The 26,160-nt window shown below is 40.3% G+C and overlaps 1 protein-coding gene across 2 annotated transcripts; it reads right to left on the bottom strand.

The window, feature by feature from the left end:
* Window position 1: 1 nt before the first annotated feature.
* Window positions 2-25,850, bottom strand: LOC106589825 (hexokinase-1). Of its 2 annotated transcripts, none has more exons than XM_014180207.3 (18): window positions 25,549-25,850; window positions 21,224-21,386; window positions 11,155-11,303; window positions 10,075-10,194; window positions 9,750-9,845; window positions 9,525-9,624; window positions 8,452-8,635; window positions 8,145-8,300; window positions 7,791-8,024; window positions 6,355-6,659; window positions 5,168-5,316; window positions 4,830-4,949; window positions 4,356-4,451; window positions 3,941-4,040; window positions 2,562-2,745; window positions 2,313-2,468; window positions 1,975-2,208; window positions 2-1,688 (listed from the first exon to the last, which is right to left on the bottom strand). In XM_014180207.3, exons 1-18 carry the CDS (start codon window positions 25,609-25,611, stop codon window positions 1,541-1,543), a joined length of 2,757 nt encoding a protein of 918 aa, XP_014035682.1. In that variant the 5' UTR covers window positions 25,612-25,850; the 3' UTR covers window positions 2-1,540. The 2 variants fall into 2 exon arrangements, with proteins under 2 accessions (XP_014035682.1, XP_082826699.1); XM_082970573.1 differs by lacking the exon at window positions 25,549-25,850 and adding an exon at window positions 23,406-23,426.
* Between the last annotated feature and the right edge of the window lie 310 nt (window positions 25,851-26,160).

The following is a 26,160-nucleotide window of genomic DNA, read 5'->3' as shown; positions in this document are numbered from 1 at the left end:
CTCAGAATGGAAGTTGACCTTTATTGGAAAAAAGTAGTGCTGTGATAATTACCATATATATTGAAAGATAAGTAAAAGCTTCATATTTGCTTGCACATCAAAATAAAGTTTCATTTAATCCCATTGCATCATTTGGACCAGCTTTAGTGCATCTCTATAATTGTACAAAATAAATGTATTCTAGACATCTGACACCAAATAAGGCAAGCATTTATCATGTTCTATCATTTATCATGTTCTATCATTTATCATGTTCTATCATTTATCATGTTCTATCATTTACTATCATTTATCATGTTCTATCATTTACTATCATTTATCATGTTCTATCATTTACTATCATTAATCATGTTCTATCATGTTCTATCATGTTCTATCATTTATCATGTTCTATCATTTACTATCATTTATCATGTTCTATCATGTTCTATCATGTTCTATCATTTATCATGTTGTATCATGTTCTATCATGTTCTATCATTTACTATCATTTATCATTTACTATCATTTATCATGTTCTATCATTTATCATGTTCTATCATTTATCATGTTCTATCATTTATCATGTTCTATGCATTTATCATTTTCGTACAGTAAGACTCAAACATTCAACTGCCGTATGCAAACCTATACTCCTATTTTGTTCCCTTCATTCTGTTATAAGAATCTTTTTTTACATTGTACACTGTTGGAATTCAAGTCATTATCTTGTTCACAAAAGACAATTGTATTGATCCAGTTGCTTTAAAGCTCTGGTTTTCAGGAGGAGTTGTTAGGTAAAAAGCATGATTTTTATATATACTTAATATGACAAAACCTGAGGTTTCACAAAGACTGCCAAAGCAATGTATTAAGGAAAAATCCTACAGGATGGCTGAATAGACTTTTGAACGAGCATGTGAGCAGCCTGCCCTTGAGCAATGAAAAGATGGTCAAGGAACAATGGTGCATTCATGACAACCCTAGAAATTCTATCAAACAAAAGAAAAGTTGACATTTGACATTTTGGAAATACTTACAGTAGAATGCAATGTTAAAAATAAAACTCAATTTTGCAATTGAGATCTTAAACCCTTACAATGATTAACCCCTACCACTCATTATGTCAAAACATCCACACAATAAAATAAATAACATTTAACATACCTAGGCAAGGTATAAGACATTCAAAGCAGAAATATTCCCTTTCTTCTCTACTATACATTATAGCCCCAAATACCTACAGCAGTGTTCTAACATCACAAATAAGACTAAATCAAACAGAGAGCCCAGTTCCTTCCATCCAGTACAGCAGACCAACACAAAGAGGAAAAAGGCTGGTAATAGCAGGTGTAGGAAGTAAATGGTTTGGAAGCATGTAATGTTCTGTCATTAGTGCCCACAACGGGTTGTGTCTGAAGCAGAGTGGTGGATACTGTAGCAGCGTCATCGTTAAATCATCAAATCAAATTTTATTGGTCACATACTGTAGCATACCTCTCTACCCATGTGTAAGGAGAGGAGGGAGGAGAGGACGAGGAGGGGGGCAGGCCAAACAGACTCAGCTCTTCTCCTCCTGCTCACGCATGCGACATCCCACAGCGGTGATGAGGGCTGCACCCTTGCCGCTCCCGTCCTCAGAGAGAAAGAAGTTGACATTGCACTTAGGGGCCAACTCTTTCACTGTCTGGTGCATGATCCCCGAGAAGCTGTGAACGGATAGAAAAAGACATGGATGGTCTCGCATAACACACTTGACTTTGTTCATGCTATTGTAACACTGAAAGTAAATCAATGAAGATGTAGAACTTGATAAAAGAGAATAGAACGAAGATGTGCAATACAATTTTTATTTTATAACTGCAATAAACTACACAACCATTGCTGGCCCATACTCAACATTCACCATAATATCATTGTCAACTTGAATAACTCAGTCAATGACTGTGATACATGTTGTTACAAGCCAATTGCAATCACATCATTATTACTCACTGTGGATGAAGCTTGTAGAGCGTTCCGTCCACCCCCACGGTGATGTCCATTTGGTCCAGCCCGCGGTTCTCTCGTATTTTGTCGACGACGGCGGCCATTCCAGCTCCACAGAGCTGGGCTGCCCGGTGAGACACTGTACCACACACCTCCTTGACAATGATACTGTCATCACATGTGCTGTCCAGACCTAGCTGCTGCAGAATGGACCTCACCTGCAGTAGCGCCAAGCGGTCACTGAAGGGAAAATGAGGACATTTTGTTGAGACCATTGCACAACAAAAGGTAGTTATGACACAATCAGTTACCATTTCAATCGCAGATTCAATATGGCTGCCAACCTTTCAATCTGGGAGAGGAATTTAGTTTCGAAAATGCCTCTGGTCTTTAGGGTCTCTGATATCTGCCCTCTGAAGAGGAAGCCACGCTTCGTCAAGTCGATCAGGATGTTTCGCACAATCTCCCCTAGGTACATACCGCTGCACATCTTTTCATACCTGAGATGAAGAAAAAAACAAAAACATTGACATATATCTAGATCTCTAATAACAAGACTATTCAATATCAAAGAGAGAGAGCAGCCCAGTCACCTCTGCTTGCCAGGGTTGAGTGATAAGTCATCCACAGCTCTGTCATATTCTGTCCTGATGTCATCCAGACAGCCGTTGTCCCCGAAGGCGCCCCACTCCATGTTGACACACATCCTCCCCACATCTCCCTCCACCGTCTCAATGTTCCTCATCTCCTCCATGTAACAGGCGTTGCTGCCAGTTCCTGAAACCACAAACCATACATGTTGTCATGACTGTCCTGTGAGGATCACAATGGGTCAGATCAGCTTGGCAATGATTGACAATAACCAGACCTTCTCTCACCCACAGAATAGGGGAAGAGGGAACCCTGTTGTAAATTGCAGGAAGAAGGGGGGCTCTTTCTCCCCCTTTAGTATCAACCAAAGGAATGTCTTTGTTTCACAGACAGTTTTCCCGCCGAAACTTGAACACGGTCAAAAGTGGATACTGGAACAATATTTCGAACATAACAATGTGGGGAACGGTCAGTGATTCCATAAAAAATTGTATGGACGAAATACTGTAACTTGGAAAGTGTATCCCCTTTATCTGTCAAGTTTCCATCCAGTATGTTGTGCATATAATATGAACAATTTGTTAAGATTAGAATGTGATTTTAGGAGGGAGAAGAGAATATATTTCCTATAAACTGTTCATGGTAAGAAGCCACGCCCCGAATGAAGTCAGAGAGCGTGTCAGACTGACAGAACAGTCCCCTTTTGACGAGAGTGAATAAAAGGATTGCCCACAGAAATTAACATTAGACCAAGAAAGACAGGGAGTTGCAGCCCACGTCTAAAGTGGTTTAAACGCTGAATCTCAGAGCCAGGAGCTACATTTTTTAAATGGTTGGAATTTTGAACCTCAACACGAGGTGAAGAAATAAACTCACAAGCTGCAACTCTTGTCCATTGTGGTCCAAATCCTGAATACCAACACAAGGGGTAAAACAAACTCCCGTCTCAGACAATCACTGGTACAGCTGATTAGCTGTCCTGAGTCAAATATCTCAGCCTTTCAGAGGAGGGCTGGTTCCGACCAAACACAATAATAACAATGTTCTGTAGTTGTCTGGATATAGGGACATTGTTACTCTCGCAATCAGCTGTTATTCTGATAATTCCTACTTTCACTGTCCTCTCCGTCTCTCAAATCTATATTGCCATGGTCTAGAATTAGTTTTGAAAGTACTGCACTTTGCCAGGTGCAGGAAACAAAATATACATCATAGAAAATAAATCGATACACTTGGACACTGATGAGTGCTCCACTATACTTTGCAAAGACACAGGAACATTCAACAGTGTGTGGGTGTCCATTTCCTGCCCATGCTCTATCATTAGGCAGAAACCATTTCGAATCAGCATTATGGAGATGTCTGAAAACAGATGACCAACCTGCAATCAGGCCAACCTCACAGGTGGCTTCTTCATATGCACATGTCATCATGGTCCCAACCGTGTCGTTCACTACTGCCACTACGTCCAAGTCAAACTCCTGAAGTAAACACAGATATAAAAACACATGTACAGGACGTCTTTGGGAAACATATACAATGTGGAAATGAGGAGTACTGAATTTATAGAAATACCACTGAGAAATATGGTATCACAACTTTCTATATCATGGTAAAAACAAACAAAAAGAGCAGCCTCCAGCGACTTTTGGTTGTCAATAGATGCCCAGCTTGTATATATTAAATACCCAAAGAACAGCCACTTACAGCTGGGGCCTTCGTTATATCTAGGGCCAAGAGATTTTCCTGCTCAGGTCCGGGCTCAGGTTATAGAATCATGCCATCTCTCCACTTACCTCTCTCCGTTTAATCCCCTCTCTGAGAAGCCCCACAACATCCTCCCCTTCACAGTCAGTGGCCTTGAAGCCTTTGGTCCAGGTGACCAGGATGCCCTGAACAAAGACAGAGATGTTCTATTAGTGATTTACACACACACGTCAAGATTTACAGGTTTGTTTGACACAAAGAAATATATTAGCTAGTATCTTTATAAAACATGCAACAGGGTGGACAATGCACTTCTTTTGAGCCTAAAATGAAGAACATCAGCGCAAAATCGAAAAATGGAGACCCCGCCTTAGTTTTGAGGCGGTATTAAATCTCTCTCACTCACACACACACACACACACACACACACACACACACACACACACACACAAGTTGTGAACAATATGTCTGAGATGTAAAAAGCTCATGAATGGCTGATTACTTTACACCTCACCCGACCTATAGTTTAAGAAACCTTGCTGTAAAAGATGCAGTCAGCTCACCGCATCCAGGCTGGTTTGTCTGCACGGGAATGAGAAAGTGAAGCCCAGAGGCAGGCGGGTGTTCTTCATGCCCATGTAGTCCAGGAAGTCAGATATGCATTGGACAATGTGGTCAAAGAGCTGGAGGGGTGAAATGGAGGGTATGTTTCAACAAGCACATGTAACATTTACTTACACAGGTAACAAAGGTTGGCTGTTAGAATGTGCGTTCTGTTGTTTCTATAGAAATATAATAGAAGCTATTGCGTTTACGTTTTCCAATATGTGAGAAAATGTTTGTTGTTTTGGTACAGAATGAGATATGTCCATACTCAGATGAAACGCCCAAACTAACTCACCTCTTCTCCGGTCCCCTGCATCACCTCCATAGGAATGGCATATATTTTGTTATGCATCTCTACAGTCCGCCGCTTGCCACTACGTATCTTTACTAACAGCACTCTAAAGTTTGTCCCTCCTAAATCCAAAGCCAAGAAATCACCCTTTTCTGGAAAACACAACATAAGAATACGATCTATAATTAAACAAAATATTATTTGATTTTCCATTTCATTATGAGGTGATTAGAAAACGTAAGTGATTATAAAGGGTTCATAAAAGCTTATGACAAGTCTTACAATGCATTGTACTTGTTCACTTTATGTAAAGTGTTACCACTGTCATAGCCATTTGAAATTAGGGCTCAGACAAGCAGTGTGTTATCAGAGTTTAATCTCTCATTAGAATTGGATTGATTTACATCAAGGTGTGGGAGTGCTGTGCAGTAATTGTGCTAGTCGTAGAAGCACATTGACCTTAATCAGGGCACTGCAAGAGGGGCTAAGCCAATAAAATACACAATATAATATCCTTACATGGAAAGAGACCATCATTATACAGCAGTGTGGCAAAGCATTAAGGATCTGTCAACCTGTTGATGTGGTTTTATACAGCAGGGGGATCTGTCAACCTGTTGATGTGGTTTTATACAGCAGGGGGATCTGTCAACCTGTTGATGTGGTTTTATACAGCAGGGGGATCTGTCAACCTGTTGATGTGGTTTTATACAGCAGGGGGATCTGTCAACCTGTTGATGTGGTTTTATACAGCAGGGGGATCTGTCAACCTGTTGATGTGGTTTTATACACAGCAGGGGGATCTGTCAACCTGTTGATGTGGTTTTATACACAGCAGGGGGATCTGTCAACCTGTTGATGTGGTTTTATACAGCAGGGGGATCTGTCAACCTGTTGATGTGGTTTTATACAGCAGGGGGATCTGTCAACCTGTTGATGTGGTTTTATACAGCAGGGGGATCTGTCAACCTGTTGATGTGGTTTTATACAGCAGGGGGATCTGTCAACCTGTTGATGTGGTTTTATACACAGCAGGTGGATCAGAGGAAGTGTAAAATTCCCATTGAGTTATAACGCATGTCAAATGGTTTTCATCTCTAAATGTTTTGTCACAGAGCTAAACCACTGTGTTCAACAGGTAGAATCACAGCCCGGCTAACTAGTTTCAATCCCAGTTGAACTTTTCTTACCTGATCCATCTGGTGTGCTGCGTACATATGTGGGCCACATCTTGACGGTGGCGCTGTCATGGGTCTTTTTCCCCAGGCCGTTCTGGATCTCCGTCCTCATCCTCTTCTTGACCTCCAGCAGCTGGTCATTGGTCAGTCTGAACTCAGCCAAGGTCTCTGTGATCTGACGACGCTGGTCAGCCAGCCGGTAGGCCACGGCGGTCACCATGGCAGCGCCCTTGGAGCTGCCACTCTCTGAGAGCAGGAAGCGGACGTCTGACTCAGGAACTAGGCGGCGGACGGTTTTGTGGAGACGCCGGGCATATCTGAGGAGATGGGCAGGGAGATTCTTAGTCAGACCAAAATCCTGAGTTTAGATTCTCACGTGTAACTCAACCTTTCATGCAACTTAACAACTCAGACTTTTTGCCCTAGTACCTAAAATATAATGTTGATATCTGTATCAGTGTCTCTTTTTTCAAAGTCCATTATAGTATACCCCTAAACCATTTGACAGAATCACATAGCTTCAAATCAAGATACACAATTAAGATTCACAATAAGAGCTAGGTACATTATGCCTTGTATCCAGGGGGCCCTCTAGCGGTATAGGCTAAACACCGTATCCAGGGGGCCCTCTAGCGGTATAGGCTAAACACTGTATCCAGGGGGCCCTCTAGTGGTATAGGCTAAACACTGTATCCAGGGGGCCCTCTAGTGGTATAGGCTAAACACTGTATCCAGGGGGCCCTCTAGTGGTATAGGCTAAACACTGTATCCAGGGGGCCCTCTAGTGGTATAGGCTAAACACTGTATCCAGGGGGCCCTCTAGTGGTATAGGCTAAACACTGTATCCAGGGGGCCCTCTAGCGGTATAGGCTAAACACTGTATCCAGGGGGCCCTCTAGCGGTATAGGCTAAACACTGTATCCAGGGGGCCCTCTAGTGGTATAGGCTAAACACTGTATCCAGGGGGCCCTCTAGTGGTATAGGCTAAACACTGTATCCAGGGGGCCCTCTAGTGGTATAGGCTAAACACTGTATCCAGGGGGCCCTCTAGTGGTATAGGCTAAACACTGTATCCAGGGGGCCCTCTAGTGGTATAGGCTAAACACTGTATCCAGGGGGCCCTCTACTGGCACATGCTAATCACTGTATTCAGGGGGCCCTCTAACGGCATAGGCTAAACACCATATCCAGGGGGACCTCTAGTGGTATAGGCTAAACACTGTATCCAGGGGGCCCTCTAGTGGTATAGGCTAAACACTGTATCCAGGGGGCCCTCTAGTGGTATAGGCTAAACACTGTATCCAGGGGGCCCTCTAGTGGTATAGGCTAAACACTGTATCCAGGGGGCCCTCTAGTGGTATAGGCTAAACACTGTATCCAGGGGGCCCTCTAGCGGTATAGGCTAATCACTGTATCTACGGGGCCTTCTTCTGGTATAGACTACTCACTGCGGGTGCATCTTGTAGAGAGAGCCGTCGATGCCCACAGTAGTGCGAAGACGAGGATTCCCTTTGTTGTCCTTTAGCCTGGAGAGGATGCCACCCAGAGTGGCAGCAATGAGGTTGGCTGATCTGTGGGAGACTATGGTGCATACGTGCTGCACAGCGATGCAGTCATCTGCAGATGGTTCTACACCTAGGCGACCTAGGATCTCCTTGGCTTTGGTAAGGCCTTCTTTACTCCTGGACAATGACAGGTACCGAGAAGGGATGAGCTCAGTGGTGGTAAATAACATTACAAAGTCTTAAAACATGACACAAGTCGTCTGGACCCGAAGGAAAATAAAACTGACTGACACCTACTTTTCAATGGCAGAAACATGTTTTGTTTCAAATGTCCCTTTGGTAAGAAGTTCAGGGGTTATCCGACCCTCAAACAAAAATTCTTCTTTGGCCATCTTGACCAAGATGAGTCGCACAAGTTCGCCCATGTACATCCCACTGACCATCTTCTCAAACCTGGAGAGAAAAATATTCAATACATTACTAAACACTGAGAGAAAAGGTAACACATAAGACAATTACTACCAAAACACTAGACTGATCTTTTCATGTCTTCAAGTCACTCGGTAAGATCTGCTTTATAGTCTCATAATAACAGCAGACATACAGCTGTTTCCCTGGGTTCAGAGATCCCCGGTCAATCTCTCTGTCAAACTCTGTGCGAATGTCCTCCAGCATCCCATTGTCCCCGAAGGCTCCCCACTCTGTGTTGATGCACATCCTGCCCTCGTCTCCCTCCACCAGATCAATGTGCCTCAGCTCCTCCATGTAACAAGCATTAGTACCTGTGCCTGAGATGACATACAGAAGCAATGGTGAGGAAGAATCTGCCTTCAACTATTTGCACAATGTTACAACACTGTACATAGCCAATAATATAACATTTCAAATCTCTATTATTTAAAAAAAATTGTGAGTAATGTTTACTGATTGTTTATTTCCCTTGTGTTTGTTTTCTATTCCATTTGCTTTGGCAATGTACACATATGTTTCCCATGCCAATAAAGCCTTTGAATTGAAAGACTGTTGGGTAGCTAGAGGTAAAGACTCATAATACTGACAATGAAACAGCCATTCTGAATGAAGGATGCAAATGAGTGCCAGGCTGACCTATGACAACCCCCACTTCACAATGCTGGTCGTCATAGCCACAGGTCATCATGGTTCCCACTGTGTCATTAACAAGGGCCAGGACATCCACATCAATTCCCTATAAACAGTGTTGGCTGCAGTTTTAATTTACAACTGCATGTTTTAAAATTCTGTAGTATATCCAGAAACAAAGGAGAATGAGGAAACACCAAGAGACAACATATTGGTAGCGAGAGTACTACTTCCTGTATATACAATGTAGCTCTGTATATACATGATGCTCCATTCTTGTGCCTTTTATTTGATTCCTTGTGTTACTCAAAAAAAAAATATACTAATAATAATAATTTAAACCTTTAAAAAACTTTTTTTTAACTAAATATTTTTTTGAAGCAAGCATTTCACAGTGAAGTCTTATTAAAATCCCGTTGTATTCGGCGCGTGTGACAAATAACATTTGATTTAAGAGTGTAACCAATGAGCTTCAGCCCGGCTTGAACAAAACTGGGGTAAAAGGATGATAAGAAGGGAAACATTGAAATCCAACAGCACTGTATCTGTCTGTTGGGAGGTAAGTGGATGTCCTACCTATGATGATACCAACTTCACACCGCTGGTCATCAAAGCCACAGGTCATCATGGTTCCAACTGTGTCATTGACCACTGCCATGATGTCTGCATCATAGTCCTGGAAAAAAACACAGGGTTCCAACTATACAACCATGGTGCAACAGATTACTTTCTAATCATTGCTTATGACTGCACTTCATTGTCATTGCATCAGGCAAGCATGCTTGAAAACATCAAACCTACACCACGCTTTTTGATAGCCTTGTTCAGAAGCGCCACAACGTCCATTCCCTCAACTCCACTGGCTTTAAAGCGTTTAGTCCAATTGAGCAAAAAACTCTGCAACAGACAAACAGGAAGTTAGGCTACAGATGAATGAGCTGTAATATATGAACAGTCTTTGAAACGGATACTCTTAGGTGTACTGTCCTATTGGTGTGTTCATTTGTAATCCCAGCCCCCTGTCGCCGCAGGAGGCCTTTTGTCTTTTGGTAGGCCGTCATTGTTCTTAACTGACTTGCCTAGTTAAATAAAGGTTAAATAAAAAAAAATGTAAAAATTCTCTCACCTCATTCAGTTTGGTTTGTGCGCAGGGAAATGAGAAGGTGAAGCCAACTGGAAGCTTCTTGTCCTTGATATTCTGCTTCTCCATGAAGTCACCTAGGCACTCTGCAACATGGTCAAACAGCTGCAAAAGGAAAACAATTCAGTGAGGGATAGTTATCTCGAAAGCAATGTATGGACAAGGAGAGACTACAATGCACACTTTGGTTTTGTTTCCCTTGCCACTAGGCTTTTAGGGCTATCCCTGACGCACTGAATATTATTAAAATCATTGAATAATGAAGTAAGCTTTAAGCAGCATTTTTTTGTGCGAACACCATACACCTTCTTGTTTATTTTAATCATGCCCACAGCACCCAAGTAATAATTTGGTAATACCCATGGTCAACTTGGTTTGACATTCAATACATCTATGGGGCAAGTTAGGGACAATCAGTAAATTACACATTGTACATGGGACAATATTTTAAAATGTCAATAGCTCCAAATGTCAATGACTTAAAAACCTCCAACCAACTATAAAATGTAGAAATTCATATACAAATATTGAAAGCATTTAATTAGACAACTAGAGGTGTGCAACCTGAAATGATTGTCTCATTTACATTGTGCAATTTATTGACAGTCCCAAACTATCCCCAGGGATAGGCTATCCACAGTCAAACTAATTTGGCCAGTCATACATCGGCAGGTTGAAGCTAATTGGCAATATAATCGGGCTAACTCTTCCCACCTGCGAACACACACACGAGACACCGACATCAAACAAATCCCCGCTGTGAAATATATTTTCAATAACAATTTTTTTTCCCCCCAGCTGTTTGAAGCTGGTGTACAAAACCGAAGGTAAAAGACACAAAAACAAAACTTAAGAACTAAGCATACAAAATAGCACACAAAGAACATATCTACAGCTGCTTAGACTTGCTTTCAATGCGAATGACATATCTATAACATTTTTCTGTGTGAATTTGATCAGGTTGCCCAAAAAGTTACATATTGCAGCTTTAAGTCTACTTATCTCAAGTCTGAATCAGGCCCTTAGACATTTATATATGGTATGAGTTTGAAAGGTACCCCGTACCTGAGTGCCGCTGCCATGGATGATGTCCTCAGGAGTGTCATAGACCTGGCTCTCCATCTGAACAGTCTGCTTCTTCTCATGGGACACCTTTACTCGCAGGATGCGGAAGGCCGAGCCTCCCAGATCCAGAGCAATGAAGTCCCCCTTCTCTGTAACAAGCAAAAACAATATGGATGTGTAGCCTTCGTCGCACCTTCAAATGCATTTTATTGTGCATTATTATTCTGTGTTCTGTTTTATCTACAGACGTAGGATCTTAATTTGAGCCAGTTTGCTACAGCAGGAAAATAATCCTGCAGCAACAGGAAATGTGAATTATTGTGTGGATTATAATGAATCAAAATTTTTGTAGGGGTTGATGCATTGCAGGAAAGCTCTCCTGCAACAGGGTGTTTAAATTAAGATCCTACATTTGTACTTTGTCTTTTTAAGAACACAACCAAATAAATGTTACCCTGGTGGGATAATAAAGTTGATATAATATAATCTAATGTGGACACAGCAAGAACACTGGGAGCAGAGGCATGATGCCCACTGAAACTGAAGGGGACACATAGTACTGATAGAGGTATGTAGGTTATACATTTAGTTCTACAGTCAGATTCCACAGACACTAAACTCCTTGTGTTGCCCATGCCTGGGTTGACTATCCTTGGCATTGCCCATGCCTGGGATGACTATCCTTGTGTTGCCCATGCCTGGGATGACTATCCTTGTGTTGCCCATGCCTGGGATGACTATCCTTGTGTTGCCCATGCCTGGGATGACTATCCTTGTGTTGCCCATGCCTGGGATGACTCTCCTTGTGTTGCCCATGCCTGGGATGACTATCCTTGTGTTGCCCATGCCTGGGATGACTATCCTTGTGTTGCCCATGCCTGGGATGACTATCCTTGTGTTGCCCATGCCTGGGATGACTATCCTTGGCATTGCCCATGCCTGGGATGACTATCCTTGTGTTGCCATGCAAGAGTTTTGTAAATGCTAAGAAAACAAATGTCATGTTTTTTTCTAGGTCTAAACTCTCAGTTAGAAACACTTTTGTAATCACTAGCTTGGATGGTACTCAAATCAAACAGGTCTCTGCATATAAATACTTAGGGGTATGGTTAGATGATAGGCTTTCTTTTAAAAAACATGTTACTGAATTGGGAAAAAAGGTCAAATTCAAGATAGGGTTCCTTTACAGAAACAGGGCTTGTCTGTCCTTTGTAAATAGAAAACAAATTGTGCAGGCTACTTTTATGTCCGTTTTAGATTATGGTGATATTATCTATATGCATGCATCGGCAAACACATTAAAACCACTGGATGCTATTTACCATTGTGCACTCAGGTTTATCACGGGTGATAGTTACAAAACTCATCACTGTATCCTATATCAACATGTGGGTTGGGCCTCTCTATCTGTGAGGCGAGAGCAACATGCTCTCTTGTTTATTTATAAAGCGCTTCTTTTAAAACTACCTCCATATATATCATCATTAATTTCCACTAGATATACCCATTTTAAAACCAGATCACAGATGTGGATTACATTAGAGACTCCTGCGGTCTCCACAGAGTTGGGTAGGTGTCACGTCCTGGCCAGTATAAGGGTTAATTGTTATTGTAGTTTGGTCAGGACGTGGCAGAGGGTATTTGTTTTGTGGTTCAGGGTGGTGTTTTGGAAAAAGGGCGTTTGATTTATTATTTCCGGGTTTTGAGTTATGGTCTATGTTTATGTATTTCTATGTGTAGTCTAGTAAGTGTGTTTCTATGTTGAGTTAATTGGGGTGGACTTCCAATTGAAGGCAGCTGTTTGGTGTTGCCTTTGATTGGAAGTCCTATATTAGTTGGGTGTGTTTGTCTGTGTATTTGTGGGAGATTGTTCTTGGATTGCTGTGTTGCCTTCAAGACTGTTATTTTGTCGTTCATCGTTTTGTTATTTTTGTATACGTGTTTGTTTGTTTTTTTCCTTCTTTTCCCGTAAATAAAGAAGATGAGTATACATGTCCCTGCTGCGTTTTGGTCCTCCATTACCGACGACATCCGTGACAGTAGGACTGCCTTTAGTTCCTTTGCACCTTATTTATGGAACAAACTGCAGATCCAACTTAAGTTAGACACTCTGGTGTCCCTTGCCCATTTTAAAAATGTTATGGAGGATCAATATGATGTAGTCTGTGATTGTTTCTGTTGAATTGTCTTTGTTTTGTATGTTTGAAATGTTCTTGTCTGTTTGCCTAAAACTGTACATGTCAACATGTTTACACAGGGCACAGCCGTAAAAGAGATCCAGGTCTCAGTCTGTTTTCCCTGTTAAAATAAAGATTAAAAAAAAGAGTATATCAGTTTGGCTAAAGCTCTTGGCAAAAATCCACTCTACTGGGAATTAAAGACAGTTTGACACTGTCTTGAGAACATGTTACAATTAAAGCAGTAGTACTTTATGGGCATGACAACTTCTCCTTTGAAAACCAACAGAACTGAAAAGTAAAAAAACGAAATAAGAGGAAATGCAACATTTGAACCCTAAAGGCCTACTGCATATATGATCTCTTCCTCCATTCACGAGCTAATACCCTGACAGTGTGATGTATGCCACATTTGCTGTGATTTACTTCAAAGTGATTGTTTGCTAGGAAATGCATTTTTTTTATATACATCCAATCCTAAAACACTGAGTGCAGACAGATTAACAACCTAATTCACCCTACTGCTGTCGCCTGACAATAAATCATTGCTAAGTTGGCTATCTGCTAGTATTCACACTCTGACAAATGGGTCTTCTGATGGGAGAAAGTGAGAATGCTTCACCGACCACTCGTCTCTGAATTGCGCTTTCCTGATAGGATGCTAATAGATACTGTTTTAGCCTACCAGTAGTTGATTCATTAGGTAATGATTGCTCTACACAGTTGCACTAACTGCAGTCAGTGTAGCGTTGCAACATTAGGCTATGTCAAGAGGTAGTCAAACCCATTAGACTTCCTTCACTGCTTCCTTGTTAATAAATGAACAAATATTTAAAGTGTGAATGACAGCAGAATTCAGCGGCCTGGATGTTACTTATTAACACAGTAACAGTAGGAGTCTTAAAGGAGCAACTAAACTATACTGTATTTACAATGTCCATCTTTATTAGTGTCGTATTACTTACAAATGAAGACGCTGAAAATCACATGAAAGTATAGATAGCCTAGTGAAAACCATTGTTTGAAATCTAATTCTCCACTCCCTTCCACAATTCCTTATGGAATAAATAATTGAAGGAATGCCAGGGGGAGGATTCCTGGTCAACAATACAAGGGCATTGCAGGTCCTCAAGCATCTTCATAGCGTACTATGTATTAATTTCAATCATGGTACAGGGTGATTTCAGAAGTTTTACTGTGTTAAACAAGAACCAAGACATTCATAGCAATGCTTGCGGAGCTAAAAGATCATCGGGATACAGTATCATGTCACTGACCTTAGGAAACCTTTTGGTGTTGCCGTAGCTGATAGACGTATTCCATATAGTTGATAACACATATAGTTGATAACACATATAGTGTCACGGTTGTCGTAGGATGAAGCGGACTAAAGTGCAGCGTGAATATCGTTCCACATATTTTATTGAACTGTGAAACTATGCAATAGATACAAAATAAACTGAATGAACAAAAACAACAAACCGTGATGAAGAGTTAACATACACTTACTCAAAATCAATCTCCCACAAACCCAGGTGGGGAAAACACCTACTTAAGTATGATCTCCAATTAGAGACAACGATGACTAGCTGCCTCTAATTGGAGATCATCCCAAACAAAACACAACATAGAAATACAAAACTAGAACATAACATAGAAAATCTAAACTAGAAAAAAAAAATGTCACGCCCTGACCTACTCTACCATAGAAAATAACAGCTTTCTATGGTCAGGACGTGACATATAGTTGATAACACATATTGTTGATAACACATAACATATATAGCTGATAACACATATAGCTGATAACACATATAGCTGATAACACATATAGCTGATAACACATAACACATATAGCTGATAACACATAACACATATAGCTGATAACACATATAGTTGATAACACATAACACATATAGCTGATAACACATATAGCTGATAACACATAACACATATAGCTGATAACACATAACACATATAGCTGATAACACATAACACATATAGCTGATAACACATAACACATATAGCTGATAACACATAACACATATAGCTGATAACACATATAGTTGATAACACATAACACATATAGCTGATAACACATAACACATATAGCTGATAACACATATAGTTGATAACACATAACACATATAGCTGATAACACATATAGTTGATAACACATAACACATATAGCTGATAACACATAACACATATAGCTGATAACACATAACACATATAGCTGATAACACATATAGTTGATAACTGATAAGGAAATTATATAATAAAGGTAAATGAATAAAGAATCCCTCCCTGAAACGTAACTGATTAGTAATTAGTAGATATGTAGCATGTGTGATGACTAATTAAAGTACTGAACGTAAGTCCCACCAGGTCTAGTAGAGGCCCGGGAGGAAGAGAAATGTGTGTGTGTTAGTGGGCCTAAGGGAACTGTAGACGTGTGTGTGACCTGACCTGAAGAGGCTTGGAAGAAACAGGGAGTAGCCTTCAAGGTTCCCCTAATCTCGGGGGAAAGGAACAGGCAGCGCTGGATAGTGATTAACAGTGGTGAGAAGTCCGGGGAGGGATACTATTCACCTACTGTTCGTGTGTATGGATGTGCGTAGGATATCTACTGTTTGTGTGGAGGTATGTGCGTAAGCGGGGAGGGAGCATAAAATAAACTTCTTTGTGTAATGTACTTCAGAACGTTCTCTGAATAAACTGTACGAACCTTTTGCAGAAGCTGAGTCTTTGACTAATTATTATTAACCCATTGTCTTACAAACCTTGGGGATTAGTCAAAGCTTAATTATTATCATTAGGATAGGAATAATTATTCTAACAATGACACATATAGCTGATAACACATATAATTGATAACACATATAGCTGATAACACATAACACATATAGCTGATAACACATATAGCTGATAACACATAACACATATAGTTGATAACACATAACACATATAGCTGATAACACATAACACATATAGCTGATAACACATATAGCTGATAACACATAACACATATAGTTGATAACACATAACACATATAGCTGATAACACATAACACATATAGCTGATAACACATATAGCTGATAACACATAACACATATAGCTGATAACACATAACACATATAGCTGATAACACATAACACATATAGCTGATAACACATATAGCTGATAACACATAACACATATAGTTGATAACACATAACACATATAGCTGATAACACATATAGTTGATAACACATAACACATATAGCTGATAACACATAACACATATAGTTGATAACACATAACACATATAGTTGATAACACATATAGCTGATAACACATAACACATATAGTTGATAACACATAACACATATAGCTGATAACACATAACACATATAGTTGATAACACATAACACATATAGCTGATAACACATAACACATATAGCTGATAACACATAACACATATAGCTGATAACACATAACACATATAGCTGATAACACATAACACATATAGTTGATAACACATATAGCTGATAACACATAACACATATAGCTGATAACACATATAGCTGATAACACATAACACATATAGTTGATAACACATATAGCTGATAACACATAACACATATAGTTGATAACACATATAGCTGATAACACATAACACATAAAGCTGATAACACATATAGCTGATAACACATAACACATATAGCTGATAACACATAACACATATAGCTGATAACACATAACACATATAGCTGATAACACATAACACATATAGTTGATAACACATATAGCTGATAACACATAACACATATAGCTGATAACACATATAGCAGATAACACATAACACATATAGCTGATAACACATAACACATATAGCTGATAACACATATAGCTGATAACACATAACACATATAGCTGATAACACATATAGCTGATAACACATAACACATATAGCTGATAACACATAACACATATAGCTGATAACACATATAGCTGATAACACATAACACATATAGCTGATAACACATATAGCAGATAACACATAACACATATAGCTGATAACACATATAGCTGATAACACATAACACATATAGCTGATAACACATAACACATATAGCTGATAACACATAACACATATAGCTGATAACACATAACACATAAAGCTGATAACACATAACACATATAGCTGATAACACATATAGCTGATAACACATAACACATATAGCTGATAACACATATAGCTGATAACACATAACACATATAGCTGATAACACATAACACATATAGCTGATAACACATATAATTGATAACACATATAGCTGATAACACATAACACATATAGCTGATAACACATATAGCTGATAACACATATAGCTGATAACACATAACACATATAGCTGATAACACATAACACATATAGCTGATAACACATAACACATATAGCTGATAACACATAACACATATAGCTGATAACACATAACACATAAAGCTGATAACACATAACACATATAGCTGATAACACATAACACATATAGTTGATAACACATAACACATATAGTTGATAACACATATAGCTGATAACACATAACACATATAGCTGATAACACATAACACATATAGCTGATAACACATATAGCTGATAACACATAACACATATAGCTGATAACACATAACACATATAGCTGATAACACATAACACATATAGTTGATAACACATATAGCTGATAACACATAACACATATAGCTGATAACACATATAGCTGATAACACATAACACATATAGCTGATAACACATAACACATATAGCTGATAACACATAACACATATAGCTGATAACACATAACACATAAAGCTGATAACACATAACACATATAGCTGATAACACATAACACATAAAGCTGATAACACATAACACATATAGCTGATAACACATAACACATATAGCTGATAACACATAACACATATAGCTGATAACACATATAGCTGATAACACATAACACATATAGCTGATAACACATATAGCAGATAACACATAACACATATAGCTGATAACACATAACACATATAGCTGATAACACATATAGCAGATAACACATAACACATATAGCTGATAACACATAACACATATAGCTGATAACACATATAGTTGATAACACATATAGCTGATAACACATAACACATATAGCTGATAACACATATAGCTGATAACACATATAGCTGATAACACATATAGCTGATAACACATAACACATATAGCTGATAACACATAACACATATAGCTGATAACACATATAGCTGATAACACATATAGCTGATAACACATAACACATATAGCTGATAACACATATAGCTGATAACACATAACACATATAGCTGATAACACATAACACATATAGCTGATAACACATAACACATATAGCTGATAACACATATAGCTGATAACACATAACACATATAGCTGATAACACATAACACATAAAGCTGATAACACATAACACATATAGCTGATAACACATAACACATATAGCTGATAACACATAACACATATAGCTGATAACACATATAGCTGATAACACATAACACATATAGTTGATAATGTTGACCATGCTCACACGTAGCTCCCCAAGTTAATGCCTATAGGCTTCAGCTCAATGGCTTACCACAATCTTGTGGTACACAGGAGACCCGGGTTCCAACCCCCGCCGGTCACATACATAACACAGCCTTCCACCGAGTACAGCCTTCCACCGAGTACAAAAATCTGGAGGTGGGATTATGTGTAATCACAGGCTTTTGATAGGGTGCTGGAGGGCTTGAATATAGAATGCTTACACGCTGCAGCAAAGGCAGATTCTACCATGATTACATGGCAAGCTTGGCGCTGCAGTAGGCCTACAGCAATTCAGACATCATTGAATGAATGCATTGATGAACCCACTGGATGCTTCATTTGTCAATTTGAAACACATGTTCAAGTTAGTTGATAAAAAAAATGTATCAACCTTCTGCTACTATAGATTAAGACACACCAGCTGTCACCAAGTGTTGGACACAATAAAACGCAATTCTTCATGAATCAAACATTATTTCAGCTTGCTGTATCAGGAACATCAGATAACCTTTTTCATTAAAATGGTTTGATTTGAATGTTGGCAGATCGAATGTGCTGCCAACTCATTTTGACCTGCCCTGAAAGATCATATGAGAATTGATGAGGTGAGATGTATGAGATTGTGTCCTTTATTATTGGTAAAATAAAATGTAGATTGTACTCAGGAAATCAGATCCTCAAATTTCTATTGTGACTGTAACTCTAGCCAATGGGAGAAAAAAATGGAAACAATGCCACTTAACTAACTGGGGTGTAATCATTCCGCCGACTCTGTTGCAAAGCGTTTCTTAAACGAAAGCAAATGGAATGAAATGGGGAGGGACTTATCTGAATTTGTCCAATAAAAACTCTAATTTTAACATCTCAGGCTAATGATTACACCCCAGGTTTCTTTCTCACACCTAGATGTGTAGAGATGTACAATCTTCATTTCAGCAGTTTCTCACAGCAGGAAAATAATCTGGCAGCAGAGGAAATGTGCATTATTAATGGACATTTTTGTAGGGGTTTCTAAATGTTTTGGTGGAGCTAACCTAACATATAAGGAGTAAAAGAAATGCCCGAAAATAGATCCCTTACATACTGGTCTTGACAAGAAGAAGAAAAGAAGAAGAAAAAACTGTTGGGGGAGGTTCCCTTCTGCACTGTTCAACCAATCCAGTAAATGTGGAGGAGGGGTTAAGATGGAGTGTCGCCTTGTTAACGTCCAAAAGCTGAAGTAGCGTCACATTGGCAGCGTTTCAAACTCATAAAAGACAGACCCTCCTCCACTTACCCTCGCCTTATGCCGTTTGGGGAATCCCTGCGGCCATCTTTGTCATTGGTCCAAATGATTAGCCAAGCAAGGGAAGTTGGCAACGTAAGCCCCTCAGCCCTCGTTTTTGATCGAGTTTGCGAGTGTGCAATTATGTTCACTCTGGGCCTGAAACACCCCATAATTCAATTCGTGATGATTGTACATCCGCTAAGAAAAGTCAGCCAAAATGTAAAACCAACATTAATATGGAGAAGTCAACATACAAGTGTAAATAAGTTAGAAATTGTGCTACTAATGCACATGATGACTCAAACACGTATCATAAAAGTAATTATGTTTTTGTTTGGTTAGCTTTTGGAAACGTTAACTTGCAAACATAACTTTCCCTGACATCACACTCATACATTGATTTACCTGATATAGTAGGATGGCTAACATTTGATGTCTGCGGATGCGTTGTCTTCTAGCCAAGATATGAAATGCAATCATAATTGACTGTAGCGCATATAAGGCACACACACAACAGTTCCATAATGACTGAAAACACAACCGTGGGATGAACGAGTGACACATTTCCGGGCAAGAGTGGTCCATTTAAAATTGATTTATTCTTCCCTCGCTCCTTGCCCTGCAAGTGTCAACTCGTCAGACATCATAATACGTCATCAGAAGTGTCCACTTAATTTGAGGGCTGAGGGGAGAAGGTGTGTCTTTTAAGTGTTTGGACTGCAGCCAGGCACTCTTTCCATTTCCCCTGAAAACCGGAACATCCCGTTGTTGGGGGACTCAGCAGAGGTCAAATCAAGTCTGACATTCTAAAGTGGAAATTACGAACTTTAGAAGCCTTTTTTAAAGTTTGAATACACTACAAGTTGGTATTTCCTGGTGTGCAGTACATTTCCTGAAACTAATTAAGATCCTACACCAGTAACTGTGCAAATCTTTAACATGTTACACCTTGTCCCTTTTAAAGAAAGGCATACATTTCCCACAACTCTTCTTCATCTGAATATCCATGCTCACCTGAACCATCAGGAATGGACCTGACGAAGGTGGGCAGCATCTTGACGGTTGCTGTGGGGTTGGTGTCCTGGCCCAGCCCATTTCCCAGCTCCATCCTGAAGCGCTTCATGATGTCCAGCAGCGTCTCGTCGGAGAAACGCATGGCGTACAGGTACTTATCGATCTGAAAGACATCAACATGTCATCATCATTGATCACTCATGGCTCACATCAACACCATTATCCCAGAAACCCTAGACCCACTTAATTTGCATACCGCCCCAACAGATCCACAGATAATGCAATCTCTATTGCACTCAACACTGCCCTTTCCCACCAGGACAAAAGGAACACCTACGTGAGAATGCTATTCTTTGACTAAAGCTCAGCGTTAAACACCATAGTGCCCTCAAAGCTCAACACTAAGCTAAGGACCCTGGGACTAAACCCCTCCCTCCGCAACTGGATCCTGGACTTCCTGACGGGCCACCCCCAGGTGGTAAGGGTAGGTAACAACACATCCGCCATGTTGATCCTCAACACGGGGGCCCTTCAGGGGTGTGTGCTTAGTCCCCTCCTGTACTCCCTATTCACTCATGACTGCACGACCAGGCACAAGTCCAACACCATCATCAAGTTTTCCGATTACACAACAGTGGTAGTCACCAACAATGATGAGACAGCCTATCGGGAGGTCAGAGACCTGGCCGTGTGGTGCCAGGACAACAACCTCTCCCTCAATGTGATCAAGACAAAGGAGATGATTTTGGACTACAGGAAAAGGAGGACCGAGCACGCCCCCATTCTCATAGACGGGGCTGTAGTGGAACAGGTTGAGAGCTTCAAGTTCCCTTGGTATCCACATCACCAACAGACTATCATTGTCCAAACACACTAAGACAGTTGTGAAGAGGGCACGACAAAGCCTATTCCCCCTCATGGAACTGAAAAGATTTTGCATGGGTCCTCAGATCCTCAAAAGGTTTTACAGCTGCACCATGGAGAGCATCCTGACAGGTTGCATCACTGCCTGGTTTGGCAACTGCTCGGTCTCCGACCGCAAGGCACTACAGAGGGTAGTGCGTACGGCCCAGTACATCACTGGGGCTAAGCTTCCTGCCATCCAGGACCTCTATACCAGGCGGTGTCAGAGGAAGGCCCTAAAAAGTGTCAAAGACTCCAGCTACCCTAGTCATAGACTGCACGGCAAGCGGTACCGGAGCGCTAGAGTCTAGGTCCAAATGGCTTCTTAACAGCTTCTACCACCAAGCCATAAGACTCCTGAACAGCTAATCAAAGAGCTACCCAGACCCCTCTTTACGCTGCTGCTACTCTCTGTTTATTATCTATGCATAGCCACTTTAACTACATGTACATATTACCTCAATTACCTCGACTAACCAGTGGCCCCGCACATTGACTCTGTACTGGTACCCCGTGTATATAGCCTCGCTATTGTTATTTTACTACTGTTGTTAGATTATTTGTTACTCTCTATTTTACATTTTTTACTTATCTATTTTTTACTTAACACTTATTTTTATTAAAACTGCATTGCTGGTTAAGGGCTTGTAAGTAAGCATTTCACTGTAAGGTCTACACCTGTTGTATTCGGCACATGTGACAAATACAATTTGATTGGATTTGACAACCACCTTCTTCTTGAGGGAAATGTTTTATTCAGTTTAATCCACTCATCATTCATACATCAACATTCAAAACATTAAGATTATTTTATCTGCTTTCTCCTTGAAAGGGAACACAATGGGCTCACAAACGACACCAAAAGTTACAAAACATTCAAGTAATACTAGTGATTCAGCTGTCCTTTGACATACTGGGCCTAGTGACATGAAGGCCACACCTCTAACCCTTAATCTTGGGAGAGTGAGCCGTTCTCTCTAAAGCCTTTCCACATCTGTCCATGTGAATGAAGGCAGCACTAGTGAAATAAAACAGGAGTTTATTTGAGGACAGAGCTCTATTGAGCTACCTCGAGACATTCCAGTAACGAGCTAGACAGTACCGGTCTGTAATAAGAGGAATAAAACTGAAAGGAATTTATGTGAGATATAAAATGATTGGGTTAGCACTAACTGTATAAACTTTATTATTCCAATGCAGGAAACATAAAAAGCAAGTCACGATGATTGTCATACAGTACATACAGTCAGCAATGCTATAAAAAATGAGGAACACATACCATACAGTGCCTTCACACCCCTTGACTTTTTACACATCTTGTTGTGTTACAGCCTGGTTCAGATTGAGGAAGAAAAAAAAGACATATATGCAAATATTGTACAATCCAGGTGTGCAAAGCTCTCAGAGACTTACCCAGAAAGACTCAAAACGGTCATGTGATTCTAACATGTATTGTCTCAGGGATGTGAATACTTAAGTAAATTAGATATTTCTGTATTTCATTTTCAATAAATTTGCTAAAATGTACTTTGTCATTATTTTGGGTATTGTATTTTATAAATTTTCAAATCAGGCTGAAACACAACAGCATTGTGGAATAAGTCAAGGGGTATGAATAATTTCTGAAGGCACTGTAAATATCAGTCATTTATGAAGAATGCGTGGGCTTCCTGTTCCAGGAGTTAGATATTACACATATTTCCTGTTCTAACCATTTCATCAGCCTTGAGATTAAGCTGATGAAATTTGGTAATACGTGTAGTACAAACATGAAGTATTATTTATAGTAGTTTTGTAGACACAACTAACCCTGTAAGGAATGCTTTGTATTGACTGAAAATGGCTGCCTGTTGAACATTCACTGCATTGTGTTCAGAACACCGTTTGAGAGTTTAACCTGATGTAATATGGGTGTGTTTCTCTAGCCACTGACTAAAGGCCTTCCAGTATGCCAAACAAATATTTCGATATGTCAATGTTTTTTTTACTACCACAGCACACATCGCAATAAAGGAGTGAGGATATGTAAACTTAGCATTCACTGGTGACTTTTTACAGTCATCACATTGTTTCCTGTTTCCTAAAGATGTAGAATGGGAGTGTGGCCTATGAGCACGTCCCTCCCTGATGGCCACCTAGGGATAGTTGTATGACATATTAATCACGTAAATTAGTCAGTACAAATACACACAATCTATGTGATACCTATGTCACATTCCTTATCCTTGATCATATTGCACATTGTAAAAAAAAAAAAACGATTATGGATACTACTCAGAGAGGATATTGCACATATTGTAAAAAAACTATTATGGATACTACTTAGAGAGGATATTGCACAACTAAGGAAGATCGGATTGTACAAGACCTAAATGTATTACATTCCTTTTTAGAGGTGCGTCAATTTAGAACATATGGGTTCTCTTCTAGCAGTTTCCTACATTAACTGAGTTGATGACCAAAACAGCAGATTTAGAGGAGGAAATAACAAAAAAAAAAAAATGTACTTGCAGCTGACCAAACAAGTAAAAGCACATACATCTTTGGGCCTGTTACAAAATGCTAGTTGAGCCCAACAACTTGCAACTGAATGTTTCATTCATTAGCACTAGAAGTCATGCAGCAGCACATCTCAGACATCCACACAAATAACCTTCAGAGAATAAATAACCTGTACCTCGCTGTAATTTCTTTACATGGCTGTGCCAGAGAAATCTAAAGATGTTTGATACTTCTGAATGATAGCTGGTTTTAATCTAGTGACGTTACATTTACCACAAGGATATAGGCTTGCCAGCTAGAGTATGTACTTGCTAGCTTTTCTTTAGGAACATTTTCCACTAACACACCCTAGCCAGTAGTCCTACAACAGCCAGGAGAGGAGATATGGGGCAGTTCCAACATGCACATTCTCAACGTTTGCATTCCTTTCTCTCTCAACAATGACAGAGTGAAATCATTACAGCAAGGGCCTCCAGGAAGCGGGTGGAGGCAATGTCATTCGGCGGCTGAAACCTGACTCTCTGCTCACAAAAGGTGGGTAGCTTTAGATGCTCCTGACCTCTCACAGGGTTAGAGTTACCACACCCTACACATTCATTCACAACAGACGTGGAAAAACCCGTGGCCCACTGCTCAGGGCAGCCCACATCCTGGTTTCAAGGACATTGCAGTGGTACAGACAAGATGCCCTGACCAGCACTGTAAACGCTGCTGCATGCTATCACAACACTGGGAAACGTAACCATGACTCTAGTCAGAGAGAATCTACCAACTTCGGGGCACTCGATAAGCCCAGGGCTTCAGATTATGTCACATTTTGTCACATGGCCCTGAGCTCTGGGCCTCAAAGCTGTCCTATTTTTAGGAGGAAGGTAGCAACGGCTCTGCTTGCTGTAGCAAGGTCCCTACAGGGCACTCACCTTTTTGACTTTATCATCCTTCAACTCAGTGAAGAAGTAGGCCAGAAGCTGTGCTGCTATCATCCTGTCCACCGATGTGGTGAAGGAGAAATGGAGAGCTAAAAAAAGGGAAATCCCTATAGTCTCCTCTCACTGGTGAGGAGGTTAAAAAAAGCTCACAGTTTCAAACAAAGCAGTCATGTATGGGGCTCCTACACAGATCAGTACTATCGCAACACTCACTCTCTGGGTCCAGGAAGTCAGACTATGTGGAGTAAGTTTAGCTTGCATGAGATGCACGCAGTAGGGGGGCTGGGATGGGGACTGGTTTAAGCCCTTCCTTCTGCCTGTGCTCTGATTGGCTGAACTGCTGAAGCCAGGGCCTCCCGGGCAGAACCCAGCTGAAAGGGTGGCTGGCTGGCTGCCTGCAGTACACACTCTCTTTCACAAGAACATCGGGTGGGGGAGGAAACCAGGAAGTAGAGGAGAGAGGAGGGGAAAAAGACCGGTCTCAATCCTTTTTTTACTGTGAAGAGGAAACCAACAGGCATGTTCGGCACGTTGCTGTGGTGATGGCTCATAGGGGTTAAACAGTAGGCAGAAAGAGGGGTTAGGTTATGTTGAATTGTCCTT

Source organism: Salmo salar, chromosome 28 (genome assembly GCF_965601325.2).
Source record: "Salmo salar chromosome 28, fSalSal1, whole genome shotgun sequence".
NCBI lineage: Eukaryota > Metazoa > Chordata > Actinopteri > Salmoniformes > Salmonidae > Salmo > Salmo salar.
The sequence above is the reverse complement of the archived record's forward strand: the minus strand, read 5'-3'. Positions and strand labels throughout refer to the sequence as shown.

Bases quoted from the DNA above. Each gene is read 5' to 3' on its own strand.
- LOC106589825 (XM_014180207.3), bottom strand. From the start codon at position 25,611: ATGATAGCAGCACAGCTTCTGGCCTACTTCTTCACTGAGTTGAAGGAT. The intron at 11,304-21,223 runs GTGAGCATGGAT...TGCTTGTTACAG, and splicing joins GTCCATTCCTGATGGTTCAG to AGAAGGGGGACTTCATTGCT. The intron at 9,846-10,074 runs GTGAGAGAATTT...TGTCTGTTGCAG, and splicing joins CACAAACCAAACTGAATGAG to AGTTTTTTGCTCAATTGGAC.